This window comes from Erythrolamprus reginae, chromosome 13 (genome assembly GCF_031021105.1).
Source record: "Erythrolamprus reginae isolate rEryReg1 chromosome 13, rEryReg1.hap1, whole genome shotgun sequence".
Taxonomy (NCBI): domain Eukaryota; kingdom Metazoa; phylum Chordata; class Lepidosauria; order Squamata; family Dipsadidae; genus Erythrolamprus; species Erythrolamprus reginae.
The window spans coordinates 12689329-12716674 of NC_091962.1; the positions used below are offsets into that span (position 1 = coordinate 12689329).

Genomic DNA, 27346 nt, shown 5'->3' on the forward strand with positions numbered 1-27346 from the left:
TTTTGGGGCCTTTCTTCAGGCCAAGGATAAAATTTAATTACATTTAATTTAATTCAATGTATTCAACTTCTACCCCACCCAATCCCGTAGGACTCCAAAATTCCCAGGCGGAACTACAAGATAAAATAAGGTAGAACACAAGAAAGATGTTAAATGGGGTTGTTCATGTTATTGTTGTGCGCCAAAGAAGTATTATTTTTCAATCACAATGTGTCACGGACCCGATCTGAGTCGGCTAAACTCCCAACTGCAAGTCGTCCATCTCCAAACAGGTTTGAAAGCTCCGCGAAGAGAAGGACGTTCTAAATGATGGTTCCAGAGGGGAAACAAACTTGGTTTGATTTCAGCCAGCTGAGCGTAAGACCGCCTCTTGAGGAGGCGGGCCGAAAAAGAGTCTGCGTGCAAAATCTTAACAGTAGTAAAAGAGAAGGAGGAGGGAAGGTGCAAGAGCGATAGGCAGATTGGGTGCAATCCCAAGGAAGTCTGGAGTGCCACTTGAACGCTGTCGGCATTGACAAAAATCCCCCATCGGTCAATTGCAAACAGGCAATGACTGGGAGCTGCTGACATCCTGCAAAATTATCTGTAATATTATTAAACATCTGCCTATCCTTGGGAAGGGCTCAGTAGGTGGCCAAAAAGGGCCAAATCCAGTCTAAACACCTGGCTGACGAACCATAATCATAATTGAACGCCGTCGGCATTGACCAAAATCCCCCATCGGTCAATTGCGAAAAGCAGCTTGATTCAGAAGAGCTAACACCTTGCAGTTATCTTTAATATGATTCAATAAAAACATCTGTCTATCCCACACGCTTGGGAAGAACTCGACAGATGGATACGAATGCCAAATCCAACATCTGTGCAATGAACTATAACAATAACAATTGAAGATCTTTGGAATTGACAAAATTCCCCCATCGGTCAATTGCAAAAAGGCAGCTGGATTTGGAACAGCTGACCTCCTATAAGGAGACTTTTAACACCATCTGGCTATCCCAGGTCTTTGGAAAGGATTCAGGGATGCATAAAAATGCCAAACCTAGTTTGAACATCTGGCTGAGTGTGTGATGAACCAATAATAATAATAATAATAATAATAATAATAATAATAATAATGAGGAGGAGGAGGAGGAGGAAAGAGGAGGAAGGAGGAGGAGGAGGAAGAAGAAAGACAAAAAAATATTGACAAAATTGAACGGGTCCAAAGACGGGCTACAAGAATGGTGGAAGGTCTTAAGCATAAAACGTATCAGGAAAGACTGAATGAACTCAGTCTGTATAGTCTGGAGGACAGAAGGGAAAGGGGGAAATGATGGAAACATTTAAATGTGTGAAAGGGTTAAATAAGGTCCAGGAGGGAAGTGTTTTTAATAGGAAAGTGAACACAAGAACAAGGGGACACAATCTGAAGTTAGTTGGGGGTAAGATCAAAAGCAACATGAGAAAATATTATTTTACTGAAAGAGTAGTAGATCCTTGGAACAAACTTCCAGCAGACGTGGTAGATAAATCCACAGTAACTGAATGTAAACGTGCCTGGGATAAACATAGATCCATTGTAAGATAAAATACAGGAAATAGTATAAGGGCAGACTAGATGGACCATGGGGTCTTTTTCTGCCGTCAGACTTCTATGTTTCTAAGAAGAGAAGAAGAAGAAGAAGAAGAAGAAGAAGAAGAAGAAGAAGAAGAAGAAGAAGAAGAAGAAGAAGAAGAAGAAGAAGCACAAAAATCACAATAGAGGAGGAGGAGAGGAAGAGAAGGAGAAGGGGAACGGGAAGAGGGAGAAGAAGAAGAGGAGAAGAAGAAGAAGAAGAACCACAGCAATCACAATAGAGGAGGAGGAGAGGAAGAGAAGGAGAAGGGGAACGGGAAGAGGGAAGAGGGAGAAGAAGAAGAAGAAGAGGACGAGGAGGAGAAGGAGAAGAAGGAGGAGGAGGAAGAAGCAGAAGAAGAAGAAGCCACAAGTTTTAATTCTCCCTTGTGCAGGACATGTAATCTGAAGCTGAAGAAAGACATATTTTAATAAATATAATCAGCTAAGTATTGGCATCACGTTGTCACTCACACTGGAAATAACTTGAAGACGGAAAATGGGGAGGGAAAGAAGTAAAAACTGATGATGATGAATTTGAAATGCTGACCACGATGTAGCTACAAATTTGCAACAAGATCGACTCAGCCGACCTCATCCAGGTTGAAAGTCGTAACTAGGCTTGGAGGCGGCCAGCGGCACTGTGACTTGTAAGCCAGGATTCATGGTTTAATGAAAGGTGCTTCCAAAGGACTGGGCAGCACACAGCGCTGAAGCCAATGGTTTTTGCCAAGGAATTCCCAGCCAGAAAAGTCGAAGGAACACTTTGGTTTCGGTTAATTTGAACCATTTATCGGTAGATAAATGAATTGTGGTTTGTTCATCCCAGCAAACGGCAAATCTCTGCTTCTTTGCTCACTGCCCAGGTTTATATCCTACAAGAACGTAATCCATCGGGGAGAACCACCATCCAAAGAAGGTTAGTAAACTATCTCAGTAGCTTGGCCATTTTTTTTCCTGCTGACTCCTTCTTTATTGGCGCCGCCAGAGATACGTCTGGATTGATTTGGCAGGAATTTGGGCTGAAATATAACCAGCCGAGTCCGAAATGCCAATGGTGAGATTCTTCGAAGACCTGTGTTGAGAAAAGAGATGGAAAAGGAGGGAAGGAAGAAAAAATGGGAAAGAAGAGAGAGGAAAAAGGGGGAAGGAATAAGAAAAAAAGGAGAAGGGAAAAGAAAGGAGAAACAGAAGCAGAACCACAATCACCAACAGGTACACAACTCTTAACTTCTTCTACTCTAAATGTATTTATCACAATTTTGTTCTTTTGGTTTTTTTTTAAAAAGGGGGGTTTTAAAATATTTTTCTCCACCTTAAAAGCATACAAATGTAACAACACGTATACCTTCAATGAATAAGGATATGTTTGTAAAATCTCTTATATAAAATTATATATATATATGTAGATTGTTCTGAGTTCGGGTTTTGCCCTGTGTAGGTATACGTGTTGTTACATTTATATATATGACGGTCTTGGCATATTCGGGTTTCTTCCCGTGTAGGATTTGGAAATTTCTGGCGATGTTTCGACGAGGTCCCACTAGTCATCTTCAGGCTGGTGTTTCTGTCCTTGTTCTAGGGCGAACACAGCGAGACCTGAGCTGCCTTCCTTCTATAAATACTGGTGGCTGGGTGTGGTTTGATGGCTCAGCAATTGCCTGCTGTGTAGAAACTTCCTGGTGAGTCAGTGGGGTAACACCTGGGGTCGTTGATGTAGCAGAGGTATGCTGATTAGTTAATGGTTGATAAGGCATGATATCCTGAGTAGTTGGAGCTTGCAGGCTACTTGGTTATTTTGCAATGTGTGTTCTGAGTCTGGTTTCAGTTTCTATAGCTGGGATACGTTTGTTAGTCACCAGAAATTTCCAAATCCTACATGGGAAGAAACCTGAATATGCCAAGACCAGCATACCTGTACCCGTGAAAATCTACAAAAACATATATATGTTACACTCTTTTTATATATATATACGTTACAGCTCCTTTTTTGCCTCTAGGCCCAACCCAGGGCCATTTCAAGGCAGTTAATTTATTCATAGCCAACAAACTATGTTCTGTATGTATCACAAAACAAAAAACCACCATATAGGTACAAAGCTGAAGGGATCAGATCTGGTGGCCTAGAGATTAATTCTCTGCCTTACAAGGCAGAGGCCCCAGGATCAAATCCCAGTAAGGGTATGGCTAGCTGATGAGGCCAGAATAAGGCTGAAATAGTGCTCGGTGAAATCACATTCACCATCATCAGGCTGAAGTTTCCAAGCTTCGTGCTGTTGTAAAATGCAATGTTTGCAACTGTCATTTCTTCCTAGTATATAGTGTGGGGGTGGAGATTTCTATATACTAGGAAGAAATGACAGTTGCAAACATTCCATTTTACAACAGCACGAAGCTTGGAAACTTGAGCCTGATGATGGTGAATGTGATTTCACCGAAACGTCGCATAAACATGCAAAATATTACACAGGGCAAAACCCGAACTCAGAACAATCTACACACACACATACATATATACATATATATACATACATATATACATATATATATATTTGTTTTCGTAAATTTTCACGGGTATATGTATGTAGATTGTTCTGAGTTCGGGTTTTGCCCTGTGTAATGTTTTGCATGTCTATGCGACGTTTCGGTGAAATCACATTCACCATCATCAGGCTGGAGTTCCAATCTTTGTGTTTTTGCAAATGAATATTAGCAACTGACATTTCTTCTTAGCATGTAGTGTGGGGGTGGAGATTTGCTTTGAATGTAGCAAATAGATTGGGTGACTATGCTTAAACAAAACACTTCATAATCTTCATGCCATTCCTTCTATAACCATGATTACACCAACCAATCAGATCACGGAAGCATAGTCACCCAATCTATTTGCTACATTCAAAGCAAATCTCCACCCCCACACTACATGCTAAGAAGAAATGTCAGTTGCTAATATTCATTTGCAAAAACACAAAGATTGGAACTCCAGCCTGATGATGGTGAATGTGATTTCACCTTGTTTTTGTAAGAGGGAAAAAGAAAAAAGAAAAAAACTATTAAAAATGTAATATAATTTTAATGGCCAATTTTAATTTAATGAACGACAGACTACGTAATTTTGTTCTTGCTGTTTCTAAAGAGGAATTTCTCTTACTTGGATGTCAGGATGGCATTTATGACGCTCATTAGATTATCCAGAATGTAATTTTCTTTCTCTCTTTTCCTCTTTCTTTCTCTTTCATTCTCTCTTTTTCTTTCTCTTTCTTTCTTTCTCTCTTTTCCTCTCTTTCTCTTTGTCTTCCTTTTTCCTCCCTCTTTGTCTTTCTTTCTCCCTTTCTTTTTTTCTCTTTTCCGTTTCTCTCTTTTTCTTTCTTTCTTTCTATCTATCTATCTATATCTATCTATCTATCTATCTATCTCTCTCTATCTATCTATCTATCTATCTCTATCTATCTCTATCTATCTCTATCTATCTATCTATCCATCTATCTAGATATCTATCTATCTATCTCTCTCTATCTATCTATCTATCTATCTATATCTATCTATCTAGATATCTCTCTCTCTATCTATCTATCTCTATCTATCTCTATCTATCTATCTCTATCTATCTATCCATCTATCTAGATATCTATCTATCTATCTCTCTATCTATCTATCTATCTATCTATCTATCTATCTATCTATCTATCTAGATATCTATCTATCTAGATATCTATCTATCCATTTTATATATAAAATATATTAAAAATAGTAAAGTATCCTAAATCACATTTCAAATCACAAATTATTTCATCTGTCTAAGATGGGGGGAAAAGAAAAATCTGGGGGAAAAAAGAAATATAATTTCAATGGCTAATTTTAATTTAATGGGCGACAGACTACACAATTTTGTTCTTGGTGTTGCTAATTCCCACAGAGTTTCTAAAGAGGAATTTATCACCTGAATGTCAGGTTGGTGTGAAAAACTAAAGATTCGGACCAATGAAATGAACACATGAAAATCAGGAGCACAAAGGGGACTAGGGAGAGCAAAAACTTTTTTTTTTCTTATTTACCTCTTCAAAATCTTGGTGCGTCTTACACACCGGTGTGTCTTATAGCCCCCAAAATGCAATATGTATTAAATTCGTGACCTGAACCTTGGATAGCCTGCTTTGAAGAGGGAGGTGTTTGAAAAGGACCCAAAAAAAAAATGGCCTTCATGAAAACTAGTAACTTGGCTCTTTGAAAGCACAGGCGCTTGTAATACTGGCACTCACCGGTTAAGGACGACCACCACCGCCGATCCATCAGGACGAAGCACGGCGACATGTTCCAGCTTGCAAATAAAGTTACTTTTAACCACCGTCAACCCAACACGCTGAGATCCTTCAACAATGAACTTGCTACAGCGGGGAGGAAAAACGGGGAGAGGATTTAAAAAAATAAAAATAAAAAAGGGGTCCCCAAACCTGCCCCCCCCCATCCTTTTTAATTTTTATTTAATTTTATTTTTTATTTTTTTTGTTTTAATTTTTATTTTATTTTTTATTTAAATAGAAAATAAATTTTAAAAAATAAAATAAAAATTAAAACAAAATAAATAAATAAAAAAATAAATAAAGTAAATAAATAAAATTTTAAAAAGGGGTCCCCAAACTTGGGAACTTTAAGACTTGTGGACTTCGACTCCCAGAATTCCCCAGTTGGCTGGAGTCCAAGTCCACAACTCTTAAAATTGCCAAGTTTGGGGGGCCCCACTTTTTTAAAAAAAAATTTAAATTTTTTTATTTTTACTTTATTTTTTTACTTTATTTTTTATTTAAATAAAAAAAATAAGGAAATAAAAAAAGCGGTCCCCAAACTTGGGAACTTGGCAATTTTAAGACTTCGGCTCCTAGAATTCTCCACCCAACTGGGGAATTCTGGGAGTTGATTTTCACAAGTCTTAAAGTTCCCAAGTTTGGGGGGGGGCCTTTTTTTTTTAAAAAAAATATTTTTAATTTTATTTATGTATATACAGTGTTCCCTCGATTTTCGCGGGTTCGAACTTCGCGAATAGCCTATACCACGGTTTTTCAAAAAATATTAATTAAAAAATACTTCACGGTTTTTTTTCCTATACGTTTTTTTCCACCCGATGACGTCATATGTCAATCGCCAAACTAATAATTTTTGCAAATAAATAACAAAAAAATAATTATTGTTAATAAATAATTATGTTTTTAAATATCAGGATCACTTAAGTGTCTTATTCAATGGTGAGTAGCAGTAATAACGGTGAGTAAATGGTTGTTAAGGGAATGGGAAATGGTAATTTAGGGGTTTAGTGTTAAGGGAAGGCTTGTGATACTGTCCATAGCCGAAAATGGTGTATTTACTTCCGCATCTCTACTTCGCGGAAATTCGACTTTCGCGGGCGGTCTCGGAACACATCCCCCGCGGAAATCGAGGGAACACTGTATATTAAAACATTTAAAATAAATAAATAAATAAAAAATAAAAAATAAAAAAATATTTTATTATTATTTTTTATATTTAATTTTTTTTGTAAAAATAAAACAATAAATAAATAATAAATAAAATAAATAAAAAATTAAAATAAATAATTTTTTTTTAAAAAGGTTAATCAGTTGATCTTAAGTTAGTCATTTGATCTTGTTAGTTGATTTTTTGGGGCGTTTCTGGGTTATTTGGGGGGGCCGGAAACCAAAAGAGCAAGTGGTGACGGCACCCATGCCGACGGAGAAGCCCCCTTCTTCCTCTGGTACGCACGCCATAGGTACAGCCCTAAAGTCCCTCCTTTGGGGCTCAATTCCCACCACTCCCCCACCCCAGCCCGACGGTTACACCTGAAGTGCCCCAAGTGGTAGAACATGGGCTGCTTGTAGAAGGTGTCTCGGCTGGTGTCCACAATGATTGGACTATCCACGAAGTTCTTCACCCAGTTGGGTCCTCCTTGTAAATCCAGGGCCAGGTTCCAGTCGATCCAACCGACGACGTGGTGATTCAGGTTCTAGAGGGGAGTCCAGGAAAGAATCGGGGTCTCTGATGAGGAGGGCGAAGGGCAGGCTAAAGCTTTATTTCCCTCCTTTCTTCTTTCCTTCTCTTTTCTTCCTTCCTCTCTTTTCTTTCTCTCCTTTATTCCTCTTCTCTCTCCCTACAATTCCTTCCTTCTTTTTCTTCCTCCCTCCCTCTGCTTCGTTGCTTCTTGTTGTTTTCCTTCCTTCTTCCATTCTCCCTCCCTCCTTTCCTTCCTCTACGATTCCCCTCATTTCTCCTCCCTCCCTTTCTTTCTTCCATTGTTCTTCTGATCCTCCCCTTCCTCCCACTGTTTCTCTCGTTCTTTCTTCTCCCTTCTTTCCTTCTTCCCTCCCTCACTCTGCTTTTCTTCCTTCTTCCTTTATTTTCTTTCCTTCTTCCACCTCTCCCTTCCTCCTTTCCTTCCTTTCTCTTTCCTTCCCCTACCATTCCCCTACAATTCTCCTCCCACCCTCCCTTCTTTCTCTTCTCTTCTCTCCTCCCTCCCTTTCTTTCTTCCATTGTTCTTCTGATCCTCCCCTTCCTCCCACAGTTTCTCTCGTTCTTTCTTCTCCTCCCTTCCTCCCTCCTTTCCTTCTTCCCTCCCTCACTCTGGTTTTCTTCCTTCTTCCTTTATTTTCTTTCCTTCTTCCACCTCTCCCTTTCTTTTTCCTCCCTCCCCTCTTCCTCTTCTCCATCTCTTCCTTCCTTCCATTGTTCCTTCTGACCCTTCCCTTACTTCCTCCCCCTGCCTCTCTCTCATTCTTTCTTTCTCTCCTCTCCCTTCTCCTCCTTCCTTTTTTCCTTCCTTCCATCCATCCTTCCTCTTTCCCCCTGCCTTTCCTCCCTCCCCTTCCCTTCTCTTTCCTCTCTTTCTTCTCCATCAACTTTACCACCGACCCCCCCCTCACCCATCCATACCTCCAAGATGCTATGGCTGTAGTCTTCCCCTCGAGCCCAGGACCCCAGAATAACAGCCCGTTGCCAAAAGTAGGAGCCGGCACAAGCCTCCGTGCTAATCAGGAAATAGTCCGGGTAGAGTTGTTGGGTGGTTTCCACCGTGGCCTTGATGGGGCTGATGAAATCCAGGTACCAATGGAGGCCAATGCCGTGAATGTAGCGATAAGCTTGGCTTTCACCGCTCAACACCTTAACAGGGGGGGAGGGGAAAGGATCAGTGTCCGGAGGGATTGCAGAGGTCATCCAGTCCGTCCCCTCAACAACTGCAGGCATGGCTACTTCTAACTCGGTTAGAAGACTATCTAGCTTAGTGGATTTTGTTTTAACCCAACTCCCAGAATCCCCCAGCCAGCATTCTTTAAGATATATGGACTTTGGTGTGGTTAGCTCTGGCCCAGCTCCTGCCCCAAGGACTGTGGATGTGGGGGAGACATCCACATGCTGCAGGCCTGTTTTGCCCCTGGTGGAATCTGCTGATGAAGGCTTCTCTGACCAAGAAGACATGAGTGACAGGGAGGAGGAGAGTGTGGCAGACAGCTCAGAAGGAGATCACTTATCTAGCTCCTCCTTGGATTCGGAACAAGAGTTAATGATACAGCCACGCATGCGGAGAGCGATGCATAGGCAGCAACAACTGAGAGATTATTATCAAAGAAAATGAGGCCACCTGTGATTGGGTGGGGCTGTGGTCATTAGTGAGGCTGCTATAAAGAGCAGCCTGTGGGTTTGGCCATTGTGGAGGATTATCTGATCGTTGTGTTTCGTGACTGCTTTACTGACTTTGACCTTTCGTGTGCTGATTTTTCCCCGTTTGGAAATTAAACCAGGGCAAAGTGTGTTTCACTTTGTGAAAGAAGAAGGACTGTGAATTGCCTCACAGCTGCAAGCTAAGTATCACAGAACTGATAAGGGACTTGTACAAATTACCAGTTTGTTTGGAGACGAGGGCTCTTTGCTATACCAAAAGAGGGCTTGGTTTAAGTGAATTGTCATTATAAAGAACATTGTTTTGAATTTTCAAACGTGTGTGTGTGTCGGAAATTTGTACCTGTGAATTTTTGGGAGGAGTCTACCAGAGAGCCCGACAGAACAGACTTCAACTCCCAGAATCCCCCTGCCAGCATTCTTTAAGATATATGGACTTCAATTCCCAGAACCCCCCAGCCAATATGCTTTAAGATGGGTGGATTTCCACAATGGTGGGGTCACCTGACAGGGAGTCACAGCGGAGGGCCCGAAGAGCCACATGCAGCTCTGGAGCTGCAAGTTGCCGACACGCGTCCTATGGGAAGACTCGGTGTATCCAAGAGGGGGAAAAAAACCTGAGAATTTTATAACTTTCAATAGTTCTGCCTTCTGAGCTTTCAAGAAAATCCAGACGTTTGGATTTTATTTCTCGCTCTAGAACTCTGTCATTGTCTGCCTCCCTCCAGCTCACAGGGACTAGCAGCTTGATTTCTTTAAAATAATTGTTTGTTTTTTGTTTGTTTTTAAAGTTTTCAAGTTTTAAGCTTTCCACTCACCACTTTGGCCCATCGAGGGAGATGAATTCTGTTGTCGTCTAAGGTAATTAGCCGGATATCTTTGTGCAAACTCCGGGCCAGCGCAGGGCCGAGGTCCAAGGCTATGAAGTCACGTTGTGTTTCTGCACTGAACCCCAAATTCTGGAATGGATAATGTTTCACAAATCCAGCGGTAGGCTCGTTTTGAGCGGTGATAGCCCAGAAGGTTAAGTTCTGCTTGGCGTATTCGTCAAGGAACCTTGGCCAAAGGGGAAACAGACACCGCTGTTCACATTTAAAGCAGCAAAACTGGTCTGATGTCAACTCCTGTGTGTAGAAACCTAGAAGATGGACGGCAGAAAAAGACCTCACGGTCCATCTAGTCTGCCCTTATACTATTTCCTGTATTTTATCTCAGGGTGGATCTATGTTTATCCCAAGCATGTTTACATTCGGTTCCTGTGGATTTACCAACCACGTCTGCTGGAAGTTTGTTCCAAGCATCTACTATACTGAAAGAGTAGTAGATCTACTACACTGAAGCATCTACTATACTGAAAGAGTAATAGATGCTTGGAACAAACTTCCAGCAGACGTGGTTGGTAAATCCACAGGAACTGAATATTTTCTCACGTTGCTTCTGATCTTTCCCCCAACTAACTTCAGATTGTGTCCCCTTGTTCTTGTGTTCACTTTCCTATTAAAAACACTTCCCTCCTGAACCTTATTTAACCATTTAACGTATTTAAATGTTTCGATCATGTCCCCCCTTTTCCTTCTGTCCTCCAGACTATAAAGATGGAGTTCATGAAGTCTTTCCTGATACGTTTTATGCTTAAGACCTTCCACCATTCTTGTAGCCCGTCTTTGGACCCGTTCAATTTTATCCATATCTTTTTGTAGGTGAGGTCTCCAGAATTGGACACAGTATTATTCCAAATGGGGTCTCCCCAGTGCTCTATTCAGCAGGATCACAATCTCCCTCTTCCTGCTTGTTATACCTCTAGCTATGCAGCCAAGCATCCTACTTGCTTTCCCTGCCTCCTGACCGTACTGTTCACCCATTTGGAGACTGTCAGAAATCACTCCCCCTAAATCCTTCTCTTCTGAAGTTTTTGCTAACACAGAACTGCCGATACAATACTCAGATTGAGGATTCCTTTTGCCCAAGTGAATTATTTTACATTTGGAAACATTAAACTGCAGTTGCCATTGCTTTGACCCCTTATCTAGTAAAGCTAAATCACTAAACTAAAGCTAAACTATTTTTTTAAAATTTTGAAAACTATTTTTGAAAACTAGCCACTTAGAGTCTTCGGAGAGGGGCGGCATACATATGTAATAAATAATAAAATAATAAAACAACAACAACAACAATAATAATAATAATCGCCACTGATGGGTACGCCTCGATGTAGTAGTGGGGCTTGTGTGCTTCAATGAAGCTGAGAGCTGTGCCGGTGGTAGTGTAAACTACTGGTAGGTCTAACCTTGCCGGAGTGGTCAGAGGAGCCAGACTAAACGTACCTAACTCATTTAAATTAACGGAGAGACAAAACAAAAAGAAGTCCATACTGGCTCGGTCGTCGCCCAGGATAAAAAGGATTGTGGTGGCTGCTGTGGAACCTAATAACTTTTTTTAAAAAAATTGAAAACTATTTTTTTAAAATTTTGGAAACATATGGTACATTTCTAATTTTAAAAACTATTTTAACTTGGAGTGAATGGCTTTAGAGGATGCAAATGCCCTTCACTGCCTGCAGAGGGAGGCGTTTTTCCAAACTAAAGACCTTTTGTCTGCCCGTTTCACCTGACAAAATAGGAAGCCCAGCTTTTGTGGATGGAGTCTCCTGCCTCCCCTTTCAGCCATCCTCTTCCTTTCCAGTCCTCGTTGGTTTTCATCCAAATCGGAGCAGTCCACGGACTGGCCATAAGGGAGATGGGCCTCTTCGACATAGCCTTGGCCCGGTGCACGATGGGGATCTGTGGGGAGAAAGAGTGGGAGGGAGGGGTCAATCTGAGGTTAGTTGGGGGAAAGATTAGATATAACGTGAGAAAATATTATTTGACTGAAAGAGGAGTAGATGCTTGGAACAAACTTCCAGCAGACGTGGTTGGTAAATCCACAGGAACTGAATTTGAATGTGCCTGGGACAAACCTAGATCCATCCTAAGATCAAATACAGGGAATAGTAGAAGGGCCAACTAGAAGGACCAGGAGGCCTTTTTCTGCCGTCAGTCTTCTATGTTTCTAACTGGGACCAGCCACAGCTGCCTTACCCCTCTGACAATATCCCCCACTTTTTTGGGGGGGGGGAAGCGGGTAAAGCTTACTTTCATTAGGAGGTCTTCTTCAACCAGGCTGAAATTCTTCAGCTCGTAGTCGTACGGATAATCGTCGTACGTGTAGGTCCGCACCGAGAAATCGCAACTCGCCATTGGCATCCGCACCAGATTGTATTCAATCCCTGTGGTGTGATGATAGGCAGACAGTTAGTCCGTGCGTGGGTCAGTCTATCATCTCTCATGGGTCAGTCTATCCATCCATCCATCCATTTATATATCTATCATAAATACATTATCTGGCTGTGTATCCATCCATCTCTATCTAATCTATCATCTCTATCATCTATCTGTCAGTGTGTCTCTATCTCTGTCTGTCTTTCTGTCCGTCCATCCATCCATCCATCCAATCTATCATCTATCTACTATTCCAGTCTATCATCTGTCATCTATCTATCCATCCATCCATTTATATATCTATATATTCATTATCTGTCTGTGTATCCATCCATCCATCCATCTCTATCTAATCTATCATCTCTATCATCTATCTCTATCTATCATCAATCATCTGTCAGTGTGTCTCTATCTCTGTCCATCCATCCATCCATCTATCTAATCTATCATCTACCTACTCTGTCTATCATGTCATCTATCCATCCATCCATCCATTTATATATCTATCATATATTTATTATTTGTCTGTGTATCCATCCATCCTTCTATCTCCTTCTAATTATCTATCATCTTGATCATATATCTGTCTATAATCTGTCTCTCTCACTCCTCTATCTATCCCATTTATATAGCTATCCATTACCTATCTCTCTGTGTCTCCATCCATCTATCTTTATCTATCATCTATCTATCTGCGTCTCTATCTATCATCTATCTATCTATCTATCTATCTATCTGCGTATCTATCTATCTATCTATCTATCTATCTATCTATCTGCGTATCTATCTATCTATCTATCTATCTATCTATCTATCTGCGTATCTAACTATCTATCTGCGTATCTATCTATCATCTATCTATCTATCTATCTATCTATCTATCTATTTGCGTATCTATCTATCTATCTATCTATCTATCTATCTATCTATCTGCGTATCTAACTATCTATCTGCGTATCTATCTATCTATCATCTATCTATCTATCTATCTATCTATCTATCTGCGTATCTATCTATCTGCGTATCTATCTATCTATCTATCTATCTATCTATCTATCTATCTATCTATCTATCTATCTATCTATCTAATCTATCCATCTATCCATCCAACCAACCAACCACCTTTCTCATCTATCATCTCCCTCCCCTGTGCCCCCTCTCTTTCTTCATAACTATCACCCCTCTGAGCTCTTAAATCCTTACTTAAATCCTTAAATGAACTTTATCCAATCCAGGCCTTAAGGAAACGTGATTCTTACATCGTTAATCAACACAATAAACTACCGGAAATTATCTAGTCTATTTCTAATCCGCCCATCATCAAAGCGCCTTGCTTTTCACCTCCGGCGGAGATGCTAAGAATTTTAATTTTCAAAAGGAAGCCTGTTTGGTGGGTTTCCCCCCCCCCCATCCTCCCTCCCTTTTCCTTTCCTCTGTTATTGTTCTCAAACGGAAAAAAGATCAAAGCTAAGGGAAAAAAAGGTTTTAGTTAGATATATGTGCACATTGTTCCCAGGGAATTTTTCCAGCTCAAAAATGGAGATAAAAGGTACATTTCCTTCTGAGCACAATTCATTCTAGAAATAATAATAATAATAATAATAATAATAATAATAATAATAATAATAATAATAGTAGTAGCAATAGTAATAGTAATAATAATAATAACAACAACAATAATAACAACAAAACAACAACAACAATGACGATGATGATGATGATGATGATAACAACAACAGATTTGGAAGGGACCTTAGAGGTCTTCTAGTCCAACCCCCTGCTTAGGCAGGAAACCTTCCACCACTTCAGACAGATGGTTATCCAATCAATTCTATCACTAAACCCCTTGCACTGATGCTCACCTTCCTCCGAGAAGTAAGAACGGAGTAAATTTTTCTGGGCCTTGGGCGAGAGAGCCAGGATGTTGATGGAGGCTGCGTCCGTCACGGAGCCACCAAACCCTTTTATTCTTTGATACCGCTGGGCTGACTCCAAGATCAGATGGACGTCTAAGAAAAGAAAGGATGGGAAGGGAGAGTCACCCAGAGGTAAGATAAGTACACAAAATAAAAACCACATCACTAGCTGGAAGCATGTAATGGAATTATGATTTTTATTCCTTTTAATTTAATTATAATTATAATGTTTAATTAATTAGATATGTTGTGTTGTTTATCTAATAGATAGATAGATAGATAGATAGATAGATAGATAGATAGATAGATAGATAGATAGAAAGAAAGATAGATAGATAGATAGAGTAGATAAGGGAGCAAGGAAGGAAGGATGGAAGGGAGATGATAGATAGATAGATAGATAGATAGATAGATAGATAGATAGATAGATAGATAGATAGATAGATAGATAGATAGATTAGATAAGGGAGCAATGAAGGAAGGAAGGATGGAAGGGAGATGATAGATAGATAGATAGATAGATAGGTAGGTAGGTAGGTAGGTAGGTAGGTAGGTAGGTAGATAGATAGATAGATAGATAGATAGATAGATAGATAGATAGATAGATAGATAGATAGAGTAGATAAGGGAGCAAGGAAGGAAGGATGGAAGGGAGATGATAGATAGATTAGATAGATAGATAGATAGATAGATAGATAGATAGATAGATAGATAGATAGATAGATAGATAGATAGAGTAGATAAGGGAGCAAGGAAGGAAGGATGGAAGGGAGATGATAGATAGATTAGATAGATAGATAGATAGATAGATAGATAGATAGATAGATAGATAGATAGATAGATAGATAGAGTAGATAAGGGAGCAATGAAGGAAGGAAGGATGGAAGGGAGATGATAGATAGATGGATGGATGGATGGATAGATAGATAGACTCCTCTGAAGGAGAAGTACCTGGTTTGGTCACTTCCTTCTGGAAATGGCCGTCTCGGCGTTCCAGTCGGTGGCCGGATTTGCTGCTTTCGTACACGGCAAACTGACCCAAGGGAGGGAGAAGGACGGGGTCCTGGGTGTCGCAATATGTACTGTTACAAACGCAGACGATCGCGTCATCTCCGAAGTACTTCGGATGGCAGGGTCTGCTCCCTGAATGGAGAAGGGAACTGTTTTTATGGAAAATCTATATGGAATCTATAGGTGGAATACAAACTGGGGCCTCGACCTACAGCAGTTCTTTAGTGACTGTTCAAAGTTACAATGGCAGAGAGTTTCTCTCTCTTTCTAATCTATCGATTTTTCTCTCTCACTATTATCTTTATTATCTATCTTTCGCTCTCTCCTTTCTCTTATACACCCTCTATCATCTTTCCTTCTATCTCTTTCTAATTATCTATCATCTCGATCATTTATCTTAGTCTACAATCTCTCTCTCTCTCGCTCATCTATCTATCCCATTTATATAGCTATCCATTATCTATCTCTCTGTCTCCATCCATCTATCTTTATCTAATCTATCATCTCTATCATCTATCTCTATCATCTATCTATCTGCATCTTTATCTATCTATCTATCTATCTATCTATCTATCTATCTATCTATCTATCTATCTACCTGTATATTTATCTATTTATCATCTCTCTCCTCTCTCATACACACTCTATCATCTATGTTTTATCTATCTATCTATCTATCTATCTATCTATCTATCTATCTATCTATCTATCTGTATATTTATCTATTTATCATCTCTCTCCTCTCTCATACACACTCTATCATCTATGTTTTATCTATCTATCTATCTATCTATCTATCTATCATCTCCCTTCCATCCTTCCTTCCTTGCTCCCTTATCTACTCTATCTATCTATCTATCTATCTATCTATCTATCTATCTATCTATCTATCTATCCCTTCCATCCTTCCTTCCTTCATTGCTCCCTTATCTAATCTATCTATCTATCTATCTATCTATCTATCTATCTATCTATCTATCTATCTATCTATCTATCTATCTACCTGTATATTTATCTATTTATCATCTCTCTCCTCTCTCATACACACTCTATCATCTATGTTTTATCTATCTATCTATCTATCTATCTATCTATCTATCTATCTATCTAGATGTCTGTATGTCTATCTGTCTATCTATTTATCATCTCTCTCCTCTCTCATACACACCATCATCTATGTTTATTTATCAGTCTGTCTGTCTGTCTGTCTGTCTGTCTGTCTATCTATCTATCTATCATCTCTCTCTATTCTCTTTTCTCTCTCATACACACTCTCTATGACTTATTTCTTATTTGTCTGTCTGTCTGTCCGTCCGTCCGTCCATCCATCCATCTACCTACCTACCTACCTACCTACCTACCTACCTATCTCGGTGACACAGTGGTTAGAATGCAGTACTGCAAGCTACTTCTGCTGATGACCGGCTGCCAGCAGTTTGGCAGTTCGAATCTCAGTAGGCTCCAGGTGGACTCAGCCTTCCATCCTTCCAAGGTGGGTCAAATGAAGACCCAGATTGTTGGGGGCAAGAGGCTGACTCTCTGTAATACCACTTAAAAAGGGCTGTAAAAGCACTGAAGCGGTATATAAGTCTAAATGCTATTGTTATCTACCTAGATACTCACCTTTCTATCTCTCTCTCTCTCTGTCTGTCTAATCTATCTCTAATCTCTCTCTCTCTCATACACACCCTCTATCATCTATCTACCTACCTACCTCCTATCTATCATCTACCATCTCTCTCGCTCTTTCTTCTCCCTCATGTAACACTCTATCTCCTATCTATCTGTCTGTCTGTCTGTCTACCTATCTATCATCTATCTGAAAAACAACAACAGCTGTGCTTGAATTCAAATTTCCTTACTACCACCCAGCTAACCCAAAGTGATGAAATAACCAAATCTCTTCACCTTTCTCATAGGATCACTCATTAAAATAAAACCCTCATTAAAATAAAAAAAAAGCAGGAAGTCCTATCTTAAATGACAGATCCACCCTCTCCTCGTGTCTTTTGTTTACAAACAAGACCAGTCAGATGCCTATCAGGAATGCCTCCCTCAACAGCAGGTAATCTAAGGGTGAAATTCAAATTTCTTTCCCTACCGATTCTGTGGGCATGGCTTGGTGGCATAGCAGGGGAAGGATACTGCAAAATCCCCATTCCCACCCAACTCTGGGGCCAGACAGAGGTGGTATCCAGACTACTCAAAATGTTCATATTGGTAGTATACAAAGATATAACAATGCTTATATACATGACACTAGAATAGAATAGAATAGAATTTTATTGGCCAAGTGTGATTGGACACACAAGGAATCAACTCCCCCCGGAGATTAGAACTGCCCCTACTCTCCTTGCCTTTCGTAAACTCCTCAAGACCCACCTCTGTCGTCAGGCATGGGGGAACTGAAACATCTCCCCCGGGCAGATACAATTTATGAATGGTATGTTTGTATGTATGTGTGTTTAGAATATGGGGGTCTTTTAAATATTTTTAAACAGTAATTTAGATTTGTTGTAGATTCTTTTTTCACTTGTTGTGAGCCGCCCCAAGTCTGCGGAGAGGGGCGGCATACAAATCTAAATAATAAATAAAATAAATAAATAAATTAATTTGTCTTTGGTGCAGATGCTCTCAGTGTACATAAAAGAAAAAGAGACATTTGTCAAGAATCATGTGCTACAACACTTAATGATTGGTCATAGGGGTCAAATAAGCAATGAAGAAACAATATTTAATAAAAATCTCAAGGATTTTTACAAGTTACAGTCATACAGTCCTAAGTGGGAGGAAAAGGATGATAGGAATGATTAGAAAAAACTAGTAGAAATAGAAGTGCAGACTTAGTAAAAAGTCTGATAGTGTTGAGGGGATTATTTGTTTAGTAGTGTGATGGCATTCGGGAAAAAACTAGTAAGAGAGAAACATTAGGACAGGGGACGGAAGGCACGCTGGTGCATTTATGCACGTCCCTTACTGACCTCTTAGCAATTGGGTGAGGTTGTCTAAAGGTAAAGTTTTGGGGGTTGGGTGATGATACTACAGAGTCAGGTAGTGAGTTCCAGGCATCAGCTACTCGGTTACTAAAGTCGTATTTCCTGCAGTCGAGTTCGGAGCGGTTCACTTTCAGTTTGCATCTGTTGTGTGCTCTTGTGTTGCTGTGGTTGAAGCTGAAGTAGGAAGAACGTCGTAGAAAATGATTTTATGGGCTATGCTTAGGTCGTGTTTAAGGCGACGTAGTTCGAAGCGTTCCAAACTTAGGATTGTGTAGGGTATTCTGTTGCGAGTGGAGGAGGGCTCTTCTAGTAAAGTATCACTGGACATTTTCTCGAGTGTTTATGTCCGAAATGCCGTGTGGGTTCCAGACAGATGAGCTGTATTCAAGGATTGGTCTGGCGAATGTTTTGTAAGCTCTGGTTAGTAGTGTGAGATTGCCGGAGCAGAAGCTACGCAGGATGAGGTTAACAACTCTTGAAGCCTTTTTGGCTTCAAATGAAATGTCCATTACTGGTTCTCCAGAACCTGACAGAACCTGTTGGACTTCATCCCTGAGCTAAACCCTTCATTCATAGGTAGACTGCCTTTCGACAGAAAGGTTGCAAAATACTCCACTGCCATGGGAATTTACTGCAAACTCTTCCTTTTGTTTTGTTTTGTTTTTAAAACCCAATCCTGGGCCTAGAAAGCCTAGAACTAAGGCGCCTAAAACACGATTTGAGTATTGCCCACAAGATCATATGCTGCAACGTCCTACCGGTCAATGACTACTTCAGCTTCAACCGCAACAACACAAGAGCACGCAACAGATTCAAACTTCATACCAACCACTCCAAACTTGACTGTAAAAAATACAATTTCAACAACCGAGTTATCGAAGCGTGGAACTCATTACCGGACTCAATTGTGACAACCCCTAACCCCCAACACTTCTCCCTTAGACTCTCCACGATTGACCTCTCCAGGTTCCTAAGAGGCCACTAAGGGGCGTACATAAGTGCACTGGTGTGCCTTTCGTGCCCTGTCCAATTGTCTTTTTTTCCTTCCTCCTATCTTATATATTCTCTTCCTTTCATATGTCCTCTCCTCTAAGTCCACTCTCACCCTCATTTATATTATCACATGTCTATTTTTCTTCCTATGTATTTGTGTATTGGACAAATGAATAAATAAAATAAACAATAAATAAACAATGCACACAGGGTGGGGGGAAATGTGTAATTAGACAAAAGAAATTTCCCCAAAAAACTTACCCATTGCTGTCTTGGCCATGGATAGCAAGAAGATCAAAGCGACAAGTCGGATTATCACCAATGCCATAATCTCTCCCAATATCCCACGCTGGGTTGCAAAACCAGAAAACTTGGAGATCTGACCACACAAATACACACACAAAGAGAGACACACCCTGCAGATGGTTCTTTGTAAGCTGCAAAACGCCTGAAAGGAAGACAAGAGATTCCAATTTTTTAATAGCTAGCTAGCTACCCATGCAAAACAAGTAGCCAACCAAAATATAAGGTATAACATTTTAGGCAATCCTTTTTTTATATATAATAAACTTTATTAATTTTTCATAAAAAAGACAAAACTGACAAACATACATTTAACATAAAATTGGGGTTGCAATTTCCCCACTTATTCTAGAAGTCAAATTTCCATACAGAAAAAAGAATACCTTATTAATACTTTAAATCAACTTATTACTTCAAATGAAAAGAAGAAATTTTGTTTAACCTTGTATTAAAAAAACCTTCGTATATAAACTAAGTAGAACACAAAATTTAAGTCATAACCATACTTCTACGTTTCTCACATAAGTTTTACTTTTACTCCTTCTTCTTATCTATCCATATATACGGTACACTTTATTCCAAATCGCATAAAATTCTGATTCCACTTGGTCTTTTAACCTGCAGACTTCCGAATCAGAGAGAGCTTTAGTCATTCACAAGGAGAGTGAGTTACAACTCGGCAAAGGACATCTTTGCAAAAGGAAGCCTCAAGCAATTTTAAACATCACTGTTCATTGTTGTTGTTTTTTTTAAGATTGCGTGAACACCCTGCTCAAAATTCCTTCTTGTTTATTTTTAAGCGATTTTATTAAGTTGTTTTGAGATAAAATAGAAAGTAACAGAAAGAAGAAAAGAAAAGGAGAGAAGAAGAGAGGAAAGGAGAGGAAGAGAGGAGAGGAGGGGTAGAAGGGAGGAAAGAAGAAAAGAAAAGAAGAGGAGAGAACAAGAGAGGAAAGGAAAGGAGAGGAAGAGAGGAGAGGAGGGGTAGATGGGAGGAAAGAAGAAAAAAGAAGAGGAGGAGAGAACAAGAGAGGAAAGGAGAGGAAGAGAGGAGGGGTAGAAGGGAAAAAAGAAGAAAAAGGAAGAGAGGAGAGGGGAGAGGGGAGAAAAGAAGAAAGAAGAAGAGAGGAAAGGAGAGGAAGAGAGGAGAGGACGGGTAAAAGGGAGGAAAGAAGAAAAAAGAAGAGGAGGAGAGAAGAAGAGAGGAAAGGAGAGGAAGAGAGAAGGGTAGAAGGGAGGAAAGAAGAAAAAAGGAGAGAAGAGAGGAAAGGAGAGGAGAGGAGGGGTAGAAGGGAGGAAAGAAGAAAAGAAAAGAAGAGGAGAGAAGAGAGGAAATGAAAGGAGAGGAAGAGAGGAGAGGAAGAGAGGAGGGGTAGAAGGGAGGAAAGGAGAAAAAAGAAGAGAGAAGAAGAGAGGAAAGGAGAGGAGGGGTAGAAGGGAGGAAAGGAGAAAAAAGAAGAGAGAAGAAGAGAGGAAAGGAGAGGTAGAAGGGAGGAAAGAAGCAAAGAAAAGAAGAGAGAAGAAGAGAGGAAATGAAAGGAGAGGAAGAGAGGAAGAGAGGAGAGGAGGGGTAGAAGGGAGAAAAGAAGAAAAAAGAAGAAGAAGAAGAGAGGAAAGGAGAGAAAGAGAGGAGAGGAGGGGTAGAAGGGAGGAAAGAAGAAAAAAGAAGAGGAGGAGAGAAGAAGAGAGGAAAGGAGAGGAGAGGAAGAGAGGAGAGGAAGAGAGGAGAGGAAGGGTAGAAGGGAGAAAAGAAGAAAAAAGAAAAGAGGAAAGGAAAGAAACAAAGAGGAGAAGAAGTGCGGAGAGGGGAGGAGAAAAAAACCCAAATTCCCAGGGTTGTTAGAAAAACTTCAGGTTCACCACTTAAAGTTGAACTCAAAAGACATTTGTTACCTACCGGTCAAATTCGTGCCAACGTGCCCCTGGGTTCCTTCACTGGTATCAGCCCAATCTTGAAAAAGATCCTTCTGGCCAGATCGGGTTTGGGGTTGTTGTTTTTTTAATTAAAGCAGCCTGGTGACACCTTTGCAGGAAACATTAGATCCTCGCCAAATCCACGCCTGTCACCACATCATAATTATCCTCTTAAGGGGGAGGGGGAGTTCAGCGGGAAGACCGAGACGGATTGAATAATAACCTTAAAACTGGAAGGCCGCTTAGCTTATGGCACTATTTCTTTTTAAGCCAGAGTATACGCATATTGATCAGCTCTGTAAACATATGTGAGGTTAATTATGTTTTTGATGCGGAAGATTTTTTTTAAAAAAAAGTATATTAAAATATATTCTCTTAAACCAGAAAGGATTCCAGGGAGAGGAGAGAAAGGGGGGATTAGAATATTCCTATTCTATTCTATTTCTATTCTCATTCAATTCTATTTCATTTTCTATTCTATCCCATTTTCTATTTCTATTATTTCTGTTTCTATTTCTGTTCTAGCCCTTATTCTATTCTATTCCATATTCTGTCCCATATTCTATTCTATCTCCTATTCTATTCTATTCCATTCCATTCGTCCTATATTCTATTTTATTCTGTCCCCTATTCTATTCTATTCTGTTCCATTCTATTCTATTCTTTCTATATTCTATTTTATACTATCCCCTATTCTATTCTATTCTATCTATATTCTATTCTATTCTATCCCCTATTCTATTCTATTCTATCTATATTCTATTTTATACTATATTCTATTCTATTCCATTCTTTCTATTTTCTATTTTATTCTATCCCCTATTCTATTCTATTCTATCTATGTTCTATTCTATTCTATTCTATTCTATCCCCTATTCTATTCTATTCTATTCTATCTATATTCTATTTTATACTATATTCTATTCTATTCTATTCTTTCTATATTCTATTTTATTCTATCCCCTATTCTATTCTATTCTATCTATGTTCTATTTTATTCTATCCCCTATTCTATTCTATTCTTTCTATATTCTATTTTATACTATATTCTATTCTATTCCATTCTTTCTATTTTATTCTATCCCCTATTCTATTCTATTCTTTCTATATTCTATTTTATACTATATTCTATTCTATTCCATTCTTTCTATATTCTATTTTATACTATATTCTATTCTATTCCATTCTTTCTATTTTATTCTATCCCCTATTCTATTCTATTCTTTCTATATTCTATTTTATACTATATTCTATTCTATTCCATTCTTTCTATATTCTATTTTATACTATATTCTATTCTATTCCATTCTTTCTATATTCTATTTTATACTATATTCTATTCTATTCCATTCTTTCTATATTCTATTTTATTCTATCCCCTATTCTATTCTATTCTATCTATGTTCTATTTTATTCTATCCCCTATTCTATTCTGCCTTTTTAAATTTATTTTTTTAAAAACAGTTCTTGAAGCTGCACTTACCTGGGAATTCAGGATGAAAGCTCCGCTTGGCATGGAATAGGTGATACTCCCCCAAAAGGAAGTGAAAATAAGGAAATACTTTTAAAACAGGTTATACCGCATAAATCGGATGCTACCTAGTTGGCTTGGAGGATTGGCAGGCCGAAATTCAACTGGCACCTGTTCTTTCCCGCGAGAGTTCAAAGTTCACAACAAGTCGCTGGATGCAGCTAGAATCGCACTGCACAACCCCAGAGGCTCGACAATGGCAACACACCTGTAACAGACACATTCCTTGTAATCTTGAACAATCAACACCACTGAGTACATGGCACGTATCTTACAAGCCCGAGCTGGACCAAGCTGTAGGAGACGTTGGAGAAGTTTTGGGACAAGAAAGTTAGTCTTTCTGGAGCAGGGATGGATGGATGAAATTACAGAAAGAAGAACCTGTCCATCGCTCAAGGGAAAACTTCTACTCTCACTGACCATGTCAAGGAAGAAAACAATCTTTAAATATTCCTGGTGGAGCAGTTATGGTTTGGCCAGGTGCCTTCAAACCTTCGGATGAGTAGCTCGGAGGAAGTTTAGTTTCTTTGCGTAAAAGCGGGGAGACTGTCCTGTTTGAAGGAGAAGAAAGAGAAGGAGAGAGGAAAAGAGAGGAAAGAAAGAGAAGGAGATGAAAGAAGGAGGAGAGAAGAAGAAAGAAGGAAGAAGAAGAGGAGGAAGAGGGAAAAAAAGAAGGGGAGGAGGAAGAGAAGGAGAAGAAGGAGGAGAAGAAGAAGAAGAAGAAGAAGAAGAAGAAGAAGAAGAAGAAGAAGAAGAAGAACCACAACAATCACAATAAAAACTCCTCCTGTTCCAGAAGCATGTGATCAAGGGGTAAAAATGCTAAATCCGGTCTTAACACCTTGGTGACTGTGCCATCATCATCATCATATCGCTCAACTGCATGGCAGCTGGACTCGCAAGAGCTGACATCCTGCAATTATACTTTGAATCTTATTATTCAGCATCTACCTTTGCCCCTCCCAGGCCCTTGAGGAAAGGACCAGAAGTGTCAACTCCAGTCTAAACATCTGCCTGTGACAGACCACAATTAAACACCATCGGCATTGACCAAAAAATCCCTAACGGTCAATTGCAGAAGGCAGCCCGAAGCTGAAATCCTCCGATCAGATCTTTTAACAACTGTCAGGCTACTACATCTGCTTCTCCCAGGTGCCCCCCGACATTCAGGTTTCCAGCGCTCCAGAGGAACTCCTGGACACATGACGATCCTGATTCGGCTCTTGGCAACTTGGCCAGGTTCCAAAACAGGGCAGGTTTTCTAACTAGCCTCCTTTGCTTGTTTGGAAGAATAATCAAATTCGGGCTATGCCACTGAGCCGAGGGCGAAAAGCCAGTTCTACACCTGATTTGTATCATTGTGAAAAATGCAGTTTTCCACCCGTCGACTCCACTGGGCGTTCGGAGGTGGCTCTTTGTTGACACCACCGTGCCAGGCTCAGGGTGTCGAGCGAGATCCTACAAAGGCCACGCATGGTTCCAGAAACCATCCAATCGCAACCTGCAGAGCACTGGGCTACAGCTGGGTGAGCCACGCTAGGAGACCTCAAGAGGACTAGTCCCTCAATCGGTCGCGACCTTCTGGCGATGTCATGATGACGTCACCAAATCAGACTGGGCAATGTTGGTCCATGGGAACCGCCATCTTGCCCCCCCCCCATTTTTCTTTTTTTTTTAAATTCCCCCTTCTAATCATGCATGGAAGCCAACTTCTAGCACGGTGATGTGGTTGTCATCATCACCAGGGGACTGGGAGTTCTAGTCTCCACTTACGCATGAAACCCAATTGGGTGACTCCGGGACCAATCACCAGGGGACTGGGAATTCTAGTCTCAACTTACGCACGAAAGCCAATTGGGTGACTCCGGGACCAATCACCAGGGGACTGGGTATTCTAGTCTCAACTTACGCACGAAAGCCAATTGGGTGACTCCGGGGCCAATCACCAGGGGACTGGGAGTTCTAGTCCCGCCTAAGGCATGGAAGCCAGCTGGGTGAATTTTTGACCCAATCCTTCTCAGGCGAATCCACCTCACAGGGTTGTTGTGGTGGGGGGAAAGACCCAAGAGAAAGGAAGGAAGGAAGGAAGGAAAGGGAGCGATAAAGGAAGGAAGGAAAGAAGGAAGAAAGGAAAGAGGAGGGGGAGTGAGGAAGGAAGGAAAGAAAGGAGGAATGGAAGAGGAAGGAAGGAAAGCAGGAAGAGAGGAAGGAAGGAAAGGAGGAGAGGGAGAAAGGAAGGAAGGAAAGGAGGAGAGGGAGAAAGGGAGGAAGGAGGGAAAAGAGGAGAAGAAGAAAGGAAGGAAGGAAGAGAGGAAGGAAGGAAAGAAGGGGAGAGAGAGAGGAAGAAATGAAGGAAAGAAGAGGAAGGAAGGAAAGAAAGAAAGAGAAGGATAGAGGATAGAGGAAGGTAGGAAGGAAGAAGAGGAAGAAAGGAAGAAAGGAAAGGAGAAGGAGCGAGGAAGAAAGGAAGGAAAGGAAGAGAGGAAGGAAGGAAGGAAAGGAAGAGAGGAAGGAAGGAAGGAAAGGAAGAGAGGAAGGAAGGAAGGAAAGAAGGGGAGAGGGAGAGAGGAAGAAAGGAAGGGAAGGAGAGGAAGGAAGGAAAGAAAGAAGAAGGAGGATAGAGGATAGAGGAAGGAAGGAAGAAGAGGGAAAAAGGAAGGAAGGAGAGGGAGCAAGGAAGAAAGGAAGGAGAGGAAGGAAGGAAGGAAGGAAAGAAGGGGAGAGGGAGAGAGGAAGGAAAGAAAGAAGAAGGAGGATAGAGGATAGAGGAAGGAAGAAGAGGGAGAAAGGAAGGAAGGAAAGAAGGAGAGGGAGCGAGGAAGAAAGGAAGGAAAGGAGAAGAAGGAAAGAAAGAAGCAGAAGGATAGAGAAAGGAAAGAAGGAAGGAAGGAAGGAAAAAAGGAGGAGAGGGAGCGAGGAAGAAAGGAAGGAAAGGAGAAGAAGGAAGGAAAGAAAGAAGAAGGAGAAGGATAGAGGAAGGAAGGAAGGAAAAAAGGAGGAGAGGGAGAGAGGAAAAAAGGAAGGAAAGGAGAGGAAGGAAGGAAAGAAGGGGAGAAGGATAGAGGAAGGAAGGAAGAAGAGGGAGAAAGGAAGGAAAGAAGGAGAGGGAGCGAGGAAGAAGGGAAGGAGGAAAGGAAGAGAGGAAGGAAGGAAAGCAGGACGAGGGATAAAGGAACGGAGGAAGGCGAAGGGGCTCCCTATTCCAAGAGACATCCCACCCACCCTCCCCCTCCTTCCATCCCCACCTTGCCGGCCGTTCGTCCGACGACCCCAACCTCCGCGCCGCTCTTGCCTCCTCCGCCCGATGCTTGAAAGCAAAGACGCCGCGGTCCCGAGCTGGCAGGGACTAGCGCCTTGGCAGCGGCAGAAGACAGGCCAGCGGCGGTCACCTGCCCAGCGGGAGGGGCGGGGAATCAGCTGATCTGCGGTCACGTGGGGTGCCAAAGGGAGGGAGAGGAGGCGGTCTGGGGGGGGAGGAAACACGTGTGGCTGCTGCCCACTTCGGGCAAGCTTTCTACTGCAGAGGTAGAGGTCTTCAATCTTGTCAACTATTAGTTCAGTTCAGTTCAGTTCTGTTTACTTCAGTTCAGTTTAGATTTATTTACTTGTTTCTATTTTTGTTTAGTTGTTTATTTATTTAGCTATTTATTTCATTGATTTCTATGCCACCCCTCTCTAAAGACTTGGGGCAGCTTACAACATATAAAAAACAGTCCATTACAAAAAAAATTAATCCAATTAAATTAAAAATTACATGGCTATCTAAATCCCTAATTATATACTGTATATGTGTGTGTGTGTGTGTTTTCGTAGATTTATATATATACAGTATATATATAATGCATTGTATTATGCTATATTGTATTATATTATATATTGTATTATATTATATTATATATTGTATTGTATTATATTATATTTATTAGACTTGTATGCCACCTCTCTCCAAGGTCCCGGAGCAGCTCACAATACAATATGATATGATATGTAATATAATTTATATTATATTATATTTATTTATTTATTTACTTATTTATTTATTTGATTTGTATGCCGCCCCTCTCCGAAGACTCGGGGCGGCTAACAACAATAAAAAAGACAATGTAAACAAATCTAATATTAAAATAATCTAAGAAGCCCCAATTTAAAGAACCAATCATACT

General features: G+C 40.5%; 1 protein-coding gene across 6 annotated transcripts; it reads right to left on the minus strand.

Annotated features, from left to right (window-relative positions):
• LOC139175161 (lysosomal acid glucosylceramidase-like) lies at window positions 1–26573 on the minus strand. Of its 6 annotated transcripts, none has more exons than XM_070766067.1 (13): window positions 26429–26573; window positions 23136–23391; window positions 21636–21761; window positions 19697–19883; window positions 15387–15578; window positions 14382–14528; window positions 12394–12527; window positions 11870–12042; window positions 10081–10318; window positions 8519–8746; window positions 7429–7592; window positions 5857–5982; window positions 1–2672 (listed from the first exon to the last, which is right to left on the minus strand). In XM_070766067.1, the coding sequence occupies exons 4-13, from the start codon at window positions 19761–19763 to the stop codon at window positions 2570–2572; spliced, it is 1572 nt and encodes a 523-aa protein (XP_070622168.1). In that variant the 5' UTR covers window positions 19764–19883; window positions 21636–21761; window positions 23136–23391; window positions 26429–26573; the 3' UTR covers window positions 1–2569. The 6 variants fall into 6 exon arrangements, with proteins under 6 accessions (XP_070622168.1, XP_070622167.1, XP_070622171.1 ...); XM_070766066.1 differs by having other exon boundaries at window positions 21636–21948; XM_070766070.1 differs by lacking the exon at window positions 21636–21761 and having other exon boundaries at window positions 19697–19872; window positions 23252–23391.
• Between the last annotated feature and the right edge of the window lie 773 nt (window positions 26574–27346).

Excerpts from the sequence above, each read along its gene's own strand:
- LOC139175161 (XM_070766065.1), bottom strand. The coding sequence starts at position 23,168 with ATGCCAAGCGGAGCTTTCATCCTGAATTCCCAG. Across the intron at positions 14,529-15,386 it reads GAAGGAAGTGACCAAACCAG|ACGTCCATCTGATCTTGGAG; the intron begins GTACTTCTCCTT and ends TTCTTTTCTTAG. Across the intron at positions 2,673-5,856 it reads GTGGTGGTCGTCCTTAACCG|GTCTTCGAAGAATCTCACCA; the intron begins GTGAGTGCCAGT and ends TTCTCAACACAG.